General features: G+C 32.5%; 3 protein-coding genes across 4 annotated transcripts; all 3 read left to right on the top strand.

The window, feature by feature from the left end:
• The first annotated feature begins 372 nt into the window (after positions 1-372).
• Positions 373-3,911, top strand: LOC106784714. 2 transcript variants are annotated; one of them, XM_014744552.1, is made up of 5 exons: positions 373-1,639; positions 1,748-1,980; positions 2,065-2,341; positions 2,423-2,855; positions 3,222-3,911. In XM_014744552.1, the coding sequence occupies exons 1-5, from the start codon at positions 931-933 to the stop codon at positions 3,358-3,360; spliced, it is 1,791 nt and encodes a 596-aa protein (XP_014600038.1). In that variant the 5' UTR covers positions 373-930; the 3' UTR covers positions 3,361-3,911. The 2 variants fall into 2 exon arrangements, with proteins under 2 accessions (XP_014600038.1, XP_014600031.1); XM_014744545.1 differs by having other exon boundaries at positions 2,065-2,855.
• Positions 3,912-5,213: 1,302 nt separating this feature from the next.
• On the top strand, positions 5,214-6,205 carry LOC106784568. Its single transcript, XM_014744289.1, has 3 exons — positions 5,214-5,320; positions 5,450-5,811; positions 5,925-6,205. The coding sequence occupies exons 1-3, from the start codon at positions 5,214-5,216 to the stop codon at positions 6,203-6,205; spliced, it is 750 nt and encodes a 249-aa protein (XP_014599775.1).
• A 2,558-nt stretch (positions 6,206-8,763) lies between these two features.
• Positions 8,764-9,635, top strand: LOC106784743. Its single transcript, XM_014744599.1, has 2 exons — positions 8,764-8,964; positions 9,084-9,635. The coding sequence occupies exons 1-2, from the start codon at positions 8,764-8,766 to the stop codon at positions 9,633-9,635; spliced, it is 753 nt and encodes a 250-aa protein (XP_014600085.1).
• The last annotated feature ends 1,315 nt before the right edge of the window (positions 9,636-10,950 follow it).

The following is a 10,950-nucleotide window of genomic DNA, read 5'->3' as shown; positions in this document are numbered from 1 at the left end:
ATTTAATTAATTATATAAATATAATTAATTAAATATAAAAATAAAAAAAAAAAAGATGAGATAATATAAATAACGAAAAATTGAAAAGAAAAATATTGTAACCTGTTTGTATTAAAAAAAAAAAGTGATAGGGATATTAAATATAAATAGATTATGATTAAATAATAATGATAAGAGTAAGAATAAGAATAAGATGGTTTGATTGAAATGAACTAACATGAAAATACAGGTGAACGTGAGACTGTCTGTTGGGAGAGGAAAGACGATAATGACCTTCCACGGAGCTGTACGTAGAAGGAGTAGGAGGGCCTTTGACATACTTGACGCTCCAGGTGAATTGTAACCAAGAACGGTGTGGTAGCTCGTGGTTAGTTTTAACCGGGAGATTGAACGGAACGCGTCTCGAGAGATCGAAAGATTTTGATAAGATTCAAAAATACGCGAGAAAGAGAGAGAGAGAGAGAGAGAAAGAAAGAAAGAAGGAAGGAAAGAGAGAGTAACAAATAGGTCGAGTTTACTCGATTAGTTCAACCAAATTAGTATATATGTGTCTCGAAAGTGATAAGAATGTCAACGAGTGTGCCAATTCTCGTCTATTATGAAACCTTAATGCCACGATCGATAATCGATAATACGATTTTAATCTATTCCCGATGTTGTAATTATATATATTTCGATTAAATTTCTTTTCGTTATTTCATTCGATTGAAGATTGACACGCGAACACGGATGTGCCTACTTGTTTGAGTATTCCAAACAAAAAAAGAAAGAAAGAAAGAAAGAAAGAAAGAAGATTATTGTTCTAAGAAAAACGGCAAAGTAACGTGAACAGTGTGTTTTATCGTTTGAATGAAAAGTGTTAAAAGAGAGAGAGATTACTGAATTTCTATAGAATATTATCTTAGAAAGTAGGTAATATAAGTTTGAAAAATGCATATTAGAAGATCAATAATGTTGGGAAATGTAATCTGGTTCGTTGCCATTCTCATGTTAATCGATTCAACTAGATCGGAACTATTGAATTACGATAAACTTTACTCCTTCGCTAAAACATTTCATTTGGATCAATTGATATCAACAACGAATACAACGGATAACGAACTTTGGCATGGTTTGTTGAAGGATTGTAAAAAGAAAGTGACCTTTTCGTGTATTCAAAAAAATGCGTACAGTTATTTGGACGGTACATTCAGTGATCAAAATAATATCACGATATTCGATGGTTTAACGCTTACGAAAAATAATTTAAATTATGGTACGTGTGGGATAGGAAATAATGATCGGAGGAGTATCGATGAGAATCTGATAGATGATGATAGATCTATGAACAAAAATTGCGAGTTGGAGGATGACGAAAACGATGATAAAGAAAACGATGCGAATGGTACGAGAAGACGTGGTAGAATGATGGATGAACGACCTAAATCACCGTTGGAAGAAATAACCGATGCACTTAGGCAAAAAGCTATGAAATTTTTGGTTACGAGAAATTACGAGATTGAATTGCCTAAAATTTTGTTCGAAGGTACAACGATGAAGATAAGTCCACGACAAATTGACGATACCGGTGCACTAATTAGATTAGATTTCAACCAAGGTAGTGGTGTCAGTAACGAGGGAAGAATATTTAAGAAAATAAGTAAGTTAGAAAGTATTACATTAGTATTATATACATGCAATCTAGGTTATTATTACGTCAAATGGAAATAATAATATCGACATACATACATTTTTTTTTTCCTTTCAGAAAAATTCATACAGAACAAATTGATATTTAGTTTTATAGCATTGATATTGATCATCAAATTGATCAAAGTGAAATTTTTATTCGTAATACCATTCTTATTCGGAGTTGGTGCTGCAAAGAAATTATTCTTAAAATTATTACTCTTCCTTATACCACCGTTTGCTCATATATTTAAATTGTGCTCGAGTTTCTATACGTCACATGGACCGAAATATCATCATCACCATCATCAGGTATAACACAATCTTATATTATTATTATTATTATTTTTATTTATAACTTTATTAAGTAAACTATAATATCTATATTCTTAACAGATTGCCCATCATCATCACCACGTTCCCGTTCCAGTACCGGTACCAGCTTACTATGATCACCATCATCATCACGAAGATGATTTCAATGGTTATGATTACGCTCATCCCCATATACAATATCGGAAAGACGTGGAAGAATTGAAAGAGTGGGGTATCGAGCCGTACGATGATTTATACGAGGATACAACAAACAAACACGTTCCTGGTGTTTTACCAGCACCAATGAATAATCCAATTTCTGAATATCCAACAGGAACTAATTACAATAATCAATATGGTATTCCCCAATATGCAGCAAATGTTAGACCAGTTGTAGTTTCACCATCGTACAAAGACAAATATCCTCTTTCGATCTCAGCTCACGCACATAATTTGGCCTACTCGGGATACCTCGATGACAAATACAATCGTCGTGTTGTCGAACCCAATGGTATATCTACTTCCGTTAAGTCTGTCAACGTTCTACCGGGTGTTCCAGTAAAACAACCAATAACGAACGTGAAGAAAAATACTTACGGGATTCTAAGTCAAGCTAATGTTAGACAGGCTGCAACTGTACCGAGGATAAACAAGGTCGTTGCTACTTCGAAAAATTCAATCGTCTCGTCGTCGTCAGTTACGCAGACATACGACGATGATTATTACGGACCTATAATTAATCGTTTGGAAGATATTTTTGCACAATTGAGATTCTTCGATGAATCTTGCCGCGAGAGGCTCATTTGCAGCATGTACAAAAATCCAACCGTTTACTCACCTCACAGTAATCTAGTCTCGAACGAATTATCCAGGTATAAACGTATATACATTTATAAAATTATATTTCATTTGGTTTGATATCGATTGTTAATAAGTATAGTTAAGAGAAAGGCGGTAATCGAAGTAACAATAATCGGGTCATCTCAGATCGGTGGATAATCACGTTCCGTCTTCGCTTCTTCATTTATATTTTCTTTATTTATTTATTTATCATTTTTATTGATTACTTTCGTCAATGTTAATTGCTTTTATTTCATGTTTTTTTTTTTTATTAACTCTCACGTTATAAAAGAGATTACAAACGATAATTATTTTTTGGATATATTTGGATTTAAATATATACGATATAAAGTAATTAATAGAATTATTTGATAAAATCATATCGTTTTGTTTTTCAGAGATCCGCAAGAATTGAAACGTGGCACGTTGGAGAGTGCTTCAAGTCAAAAGTTTCATAAATATTTGAACGCTGCTAGAATAGGTCAAGATCGTGGCGATTGCGTACGAACGTATCCCTGTCACATAAATACGGAATAAAATATTATTTAATTTTGTAACACACACCTGTGTGTCTTTATGTGTGTGTGTGTGTGCGTGTGGTTTATTATGATACAATAAATAAAGATGTATGTGCATCTCATCTAGCGGTAATTAGATAATCTGTGTGAGAAACTTATATGCGTGGCACGTTATTCTAACTTTCCATGAAGTTAGACGACGCGTTTAAACCAGTGAAGTGTTTGCTCGTTCCTCGATACACGACGTTTTATATTTTAACAATATTGCCATGATTAATGTTAAGTGTGAAAATATTCCATGTAAAAAAAAAAATTATACCCTTTCCATAACACCAGTTTCTATCGAATCTGACGATAATTTAGATTCGATCCATCGTTACAGCGATGTCTCACGTTATTTTTAATAATATCATTGTCAATGCCGAGTATTAATTAATTTCATTCATCTAATTTGTTTTGTATAAATGTATGAATTTAAAAATATTTAGCCTTGACAAGATATCGCTAATTCGTTAGATATTACACCAACAGGTATATATAATATTATGTGATTTTTATATAATAAGATTTGCAGTAAATTATATTATTTATTTATAATGTTGCGTTTCTCTTTTCAGTATTTATTCCTTTTCAAGTGTTTTTTTATTTTTTTTTCAATAATTTTGATTATTTATCTTTAATTTAAGTTATTATTATTAAAATTGATTATACACTTACGTACTCGGGTGCCATACCCAATGTTTCTGAACAATCATTCAATAAGTCTCTCGACATTTGCATGTTTTACTTGTCCGATCTGTTGTACATTGTTAATTATTATGTCACATGAAAATCCTAAAACAAATCCTAAATGATAATTATACGCATTGTTGTTTTATTCTGTACAATAAATCATTGATCAAATATTTGCATTTTCTCTTTTTTCTGTGTTTCATTCTTAAATGATTAAACAAAATATATTTTAAGAATTTGTTTATTTCTATATCTTCGAAATATATATATTATAAATAAAAATAAAGATATTGAGTTTAGTAAAAAATAATAAATGGAATAATCGAAAGTAGCAGTGACATACAGTTAGCCTAAATAATAATGAATGATCTATAGGATCGTATGAATGCGATTATGAATGACGAAGATAGAATTTTAATTATTGTTAAGAACTTGTAAACGAATTCTTGACCGAGAACCTAAATAAACTTAATATATTACAATCTTGGAATGCAGGAAGTCGTAAATGAAAAATAATTAAAAATTAAAAAAAAAAAAAAAGTAGATTTATTAGCTTTCAAAGAGAAGCATAATGCACCTGCAATAAATTAACCTGTTCAAACAACACTGGTAATAAAATCCTATCGTTTTTATATCAACTGATATAAAACAACACTTGATACAAACACACTTTAACAATAATTTTATATTATTTAATTGGATGATCTAAGAATAAAAATACTAAAAACTAAATAGACCATTGTTGCTAATATTTAATTGTAATTTAAATTATCAAACAAAAAAATGTTATATTAACGTATACATACGAATAAATTGATACATCAGGTATCCCAAGTCGAGTTTTGTTTAACCTTACGTAAAATTGAAAACGTGGATCTGTGGGTATGAAAATAAAACAAAAAATATTTATTCCAGAGGGAAGGAATTAATCGAGTCGTGAAAACATTGGCACCCTAGATAACGAAGCTTTCTTCTTTCCTTTCGGCAAGCAACACGTCGTCGTCGTAGTCGTTGTCGTTGTCGTTGTTTCCTGATCAAAATTCATCGTTCGTTCGTATCCTACCATCGGCTATAAAACCGCGTTGTCTTCGTGTCGAAGTGGCATTCGGTGTTTAGTCTCGCGAATCGTTAGTATCAACCATGAGGATCGTGATCTCATTTGCTTATACTTTAACCCTACTTGTCGCGTTAGGGCAAGCACAAAATGTTCCCACCACGGCTGAAGTTCTTACGAATATTTATTACAGGTAAGTATTATATAAAATAGAAAGAAACTAAAGAAAATGAAATCATCGAATTAAATTGTTCATTTGAATTAGGAAAATAAAACGAAAAACTTAACCAATAAATTAACGATCTTATATATTTTGTTACAGGTGTGCTGATAGCAAATCAATGTTGTCATGCGTAAGACCTAAAGTTTTGTCTTATCTGAGCGACGCTGCAAAACAAGAAAAACTTGCAATCACGGAAGATTTGTCGATAATCAAGTCGCGAGAAATAATCGAAGAGAATCCTGATGAATATTACCCAACGAAGTATGACATCGTTGATCCAGCAAGGAAAGAATTACTTCGATCATTGATGCTCGAAAAGGTTGACGCTTATTTGTCCAGTCATACTCTCGAAGCTAAATTACCTGAAGCAATAGTTGGATCGAATATCGTACCAAGATCGTTAGTAGAAAATGTTCCTAAGAGTTTAACCGTACCACTCAGTGATTCCTCAAATGGACAAGGTAACGACAAATATTTTTTCGGGGTTAAAATCAATAATTGGACAAAAAAAAGAAAAATTAAGAGGAAAAAAATGATAATGAATTGTTAAGATTAAATATAATGTCATTTTCAGGACGTGGTTTCGTGAAGAAAGTGATGATTCCTTTCCTATTGGGTCTCAAGTTCAAGGCCACCGCATTGGTACCCCTGGCATTAGCTCTGATCGCAATGAAAACGTGGAAAGCTCTTACTCTCGGTCTTTTATCAATGGTTTTGAGCGGTGCAATGATGATATTCAAGTTAACTAAGCCTAAGGTTGCTTACGAAGTTGTACATTATGGACACCCACCAGTTGAACATCCACCTCATTGGGATACTTCAGCTCATGGTCCATACAGAGCCTATAGGAAATAGGAATTCACATTTTTTCTATTGATACCTCATTAGATTGTTTATATATATTTAATATTATTTATTCATGCGATTCGCCTGTCCTCTTACCCCCTTTTTTATTTATAAAAATTGAATAAAAAAAAAAGAAAAAAAGCAACACGTTACATTTTCTCATCAAATTATTTTCTTTTTTCTTCATCCCTTGCTGTATAAGTATTCTAGAACAAATTAAAAGTATTTCTTTTTTTTTTTTTGTTGAATATATTCAGTATTACGTATGTATACTCGAGATTAGGTGAAACGAGAAAGCGAAATTACGTCCCTTCCATCACGATTAGCTAGCGAAAGCTCATTATTGTTCTTTCGGTCAGGAAAGTTTGTGGAATCCCTTTTTAAAACGTGCGTGTAAACTTGTTAGACGTGATTCTATCTAACCTTGATACAAAATAACAACGTGGGACGATATACTAAAGTGAGTTAAGTTCGACTAATATACAAAAAGAAGGTTAATAATAAATTATAATGATGTTCGAACGTGAACGTAGAAAGTTGTTACTTTACACCTTTGTCGGTTTGAAAGAAAAAAAAAACAACACTCGGAATAAAAATATATATTTATTTCCTAGAGTATATATATATATGAATAATTCTTTTTTCTTTTTCTTTTTTTCTTGCTTTCTACATTAACCAGCATTTTAACGATCATTTCGGGGAAAATGAACGAACGTTAATTGAAATTCATTGTATAAACAATTGTCGTTTGTATGCTGAAACAAATAACGCGATGACTCGGTGTTCCAATTGTTCATTTATTTCTCGACAACGAAATTAATTATTATTCGTGTAAGTAATAATAAAAAGTAGAGAATATATAATAAGTAGAAGATAAAAATGGAAATAGAAAGAAAAGAAAGAAAGAAAGAAAGGAAAGAAACAAAAGTGTCTCGTGTATCCTCGATATTCTCGTACGAGAAACTCATGCGCGACACGCATTTACGATAGTTAGGTCATTCCTTTTCTCTCTCTCTCTCTCTTTCTCTCTCTCTCTCTCTCTCTCTCTCTCTCTCTCTTTCTATTTCTTTTAAGTTGTTCCGCGTGAGACCGACGTGAAGAGACATTTTAATTATGCCTTTAGACGGGGGGTGAAATTAACACAACTATGACGGATTGTCACGCGTGGGTAAAACGTGGGGGTGGGGGAGGACGGAAGAGGAAAGAGAGGAACGTTGTTTTAACGGAGCAGACGCGTGGAAAGTCGTGTTCGTGTTGAGAATTAAAAATGATCGTTGTGTGCTTCAATGCCAATGTTACAACGGTGATCATTTACGAAAGATACTTCGAGTATTTATTTCCTACCCTTACAACACACGAAAGCCCGATTATATTTCCGTTCTCAATTGTTCCGTTTCGATTATTACACCGGATATAGTTATCAATATATATTTTTCATTAACATTTAATTAAAATTTTAAGAAATTTATTTTTTAATCATCGAATATTATATAATATATATATATAATAAACATTTACGATGTTAGAGAAAATTAGAGTAAGTTTAAATAATAACATTGAAAGTATATATATACCTAACTTGATTATAATTAATTAAAAATAAAAAAAAAATGAACGATGACATCGATCACGATTACTGTGCTATATTTAAATGATCGTACCTTAAACAGGTGAAAAGAAGATAATAATATATTCCTGATCGGAATGAATTAAAACGGGCAGGACGGGGGGCTCCGTGTCAAATTGGAATTTCGAATATCGTCACGTAGACGAGAGTTAACTTTCGTTAGAAATCGAAGAAAGGGTTTAACGGACAACAAAAATTCTTAATTAAGTAGTCGATTAGCGAAGTAAGTCGGAAAGAAAATCGAATAATATAGCGAGGGGGCAGGGAGGGGGACCATCGGGTTTCGTTAATCAGGTATGACGATCGTTGATAGAAAACAAATTTATCTGAGGGGGACGGTGGTGGCAGGGGGAGGGTGTAGGGGGTACATTTAATGAATTTCAAATTCCATGGCGTAATTGGTGTATTAAAAAATGGGTCTGTATGTCCCATTGGCCCAGACAAATTCGTATCCCCTCCCCCCCATTAGGTGTTAAATAAATCGTAAGTATATCAATGTATTATATTAGAGTTCATAGAGTGAATTGTCATTGGTTAATTGTTTATTCCATTCACGATCGAAGCCGAGGCCTCGATAATCGAAGACCATACTGAACGAAAAGAAAATTCGTGGTCATGCCGGTGAATTGGTTGGTGAGGTCGGGTGGGGTGAGGTGGGGGTGGTAGGGGGGCGTTCAGTGAGCGTACGTACGCATCGTGCATCCTGGACTTACCGATGTTACGATTCGACCATTGGCCTGTCGTATAAATAGCGACATGCCCAACCCATTGGCATCAGTCGTGGTATAAACGTCTTTCTAAGACACTTCGAGGACGAGGACGAGAACGAACGCGAGCCCCATCGTCCTATTATTATTATCATCTTCTATTTTTTTATCTTTTTGGGATATACATATATTTATAAGAATCCCTTATCGTTGTTATCGTAATCGTAATCATCATGAAGTTCTTAATAATCTGTTCGTTGATAGCGTTGGTCGTGGCTCAGCCAGCGAAAAATGAACTCTGGAAGGGTACCAATTTGGATCAAATGGTCGATCAGACCAAATCCGAGTGCGCGCAGAAAAACGACGAGGTATCCTGCATGAAGTTCAAAGTTCTCAATCTTCTCGATCAATTATTCCGCAAGGACAGCTTCAAGGTAATAATGAAAAGGACATCTTTTTAAGACTAAATATCATAGATCACACAATTGGATTTTCTTTTCATTACACTTCGTAACAGTTATTGGTTCATTATATTTTTTGTTTGTTCGTTAAGGTATCCGAGTCAGTGGAGGTAACACGTAACTCGTATCCAGCCGAAGATGTGTCTGCACGCGGTGAAGGATCATTCATCGATACCGTACAATCCTATTTGACTACTCACGACGTAACATTTAAATTACCACTGGAATCTACCGTCAAAGTTAGCTCGAGAAACATCGACGACGACAGGATTACCTTTGACGTCCAGTTTGGTCAAGGTCGTGCCGTTGAAGAAGCTCGCAAATCTAAATTGAAGAAGGTCGTCATACCGATTCTCGTGTTCGTCCTGTTGAAGGCCATGACACTGATTCCATTGGCCATTGGTGTTCTTGGATTGAAAGCATGGAACGCACTTCAATTGTCATTCTTCAGTTTCATCATTTCCGTAGGCATGGCCATTTTCCAACTTTGCAAAAAGATTGCAGCCGAAAACCACGCTGCACCCCTTGCCGCTCATGGTCCTTGGGAATATCAAACGCAATACAGATCATTCTCGAATCAAGAACAAGAACCTTCCTCGCAATACGCGCAAAATCTCGCCTATTCGGGATACGCACAATCGTAAAATAAAAAGAAACAATGATAATTATTATCAGAATAATTATATCCACACTTGACTTTTGTAAAATAGCTACTTTCCTTTTTTTTCGCGTTGTTGTAGAATTTATTTAATAAATTATTATTATTATTATTGCAACTTATATATGTGATGTTATTTTTAATATATTTTATTTTTTATCCTTTACCGAATATTTTTAACACAATGCGTCAGACGTATCGATTTTTCTAAAATACCTACTTTCTTGTTTCTATGTTTTATTTTATTTTTTCTTTTTTATTATTAGTAGTTTTTTATTATTAGTATTGCAATCAAATTATATTTGAGATTTTCTTCTAACCACTTTTTGAAAATGATATCACATGTAATTTTGACATGTGTAAAATTACGACTTTCCTGTTGGTGTCACATTTATTTAATAAATTATTATTATTGCAAATCACATCGTGTTATTTATAATTTACGAATACTACCTCTATGCAAAACTTTATTAAATGAAAAAATAAATAATATTGTACACAATAATTATACGTCCGTAGTTATTATTTCGTTCAATTGAGAAATAATTTATTGAATGTATTACTCATATGTTAATCAAACAAACGATATTGAATGTTTCTAATCATCTTTTATATCATATAAAAATAATTTATTGTATTAAACGTATTAATTAAATGTGGCTGTCATAATGATTAATTATAAGTTTAATTTATTTCTATAATTTATTTCGATGTGATAAAATAATAATTATTTTCATGAATACACGAATGATAATTATTAACGATGCAATATATATTCTAATCGTATCGAATAATATAAATATAATACACTCTTAAAGTGTGATTTAAAATAATGATACAGAATATGTTAGAAATTATATATGAAAAATATAATACTTTTTTATATGGAATAAATTATACTTTATTAAATTATGTTGGTTTCTACGGAAATTTGAATTGAATGAACAGGTTTTATAAATGTCTCAAACATTTTCTGTACATTCATTTTAACAAAATATAAAATGACACCGAATCTAATAAAAAAATAAAAATAAAATTCTATTTGCTTGATCTACATACTACATGTGAGAAAGTTGTCAACCCGTTGTTATAAATGCGCTTTCAAATATAAATTCACTTTCACCGTTGTGTCCACGAAAATTGACAATAGGTTGGGATACTCGTGTAATAAAAAAAAAAAAAGAAAAAAAAACAAATTTACAGGAAAATAAAATACAAAATAGTTGTAAAAGTATCATGGAAACGAGTAGAAAGTGTCATAGTAAGTCATAGTTGAATTACATTCGACACGTAACGAGAAC

The sequence above is a fragment of the Polistes canadensis genome, unplaced genomic scaffold (assembly GCF_001313835.1).
Source record: "Polistes canadensis isolate GaletaPanama2010 unplaced genomic scaffold, ASM131383v1 scaffold_2, whole genome shotgun sequence".
NCBI lineage: Eukaryota > Metazoa > Arthropoda > Insecta > Hymenoptera > Vespidae > Polistes > Polistes canadensis.
This window is presented reverse-complemented; position numbering and strand designations above follow the sequence as displayed.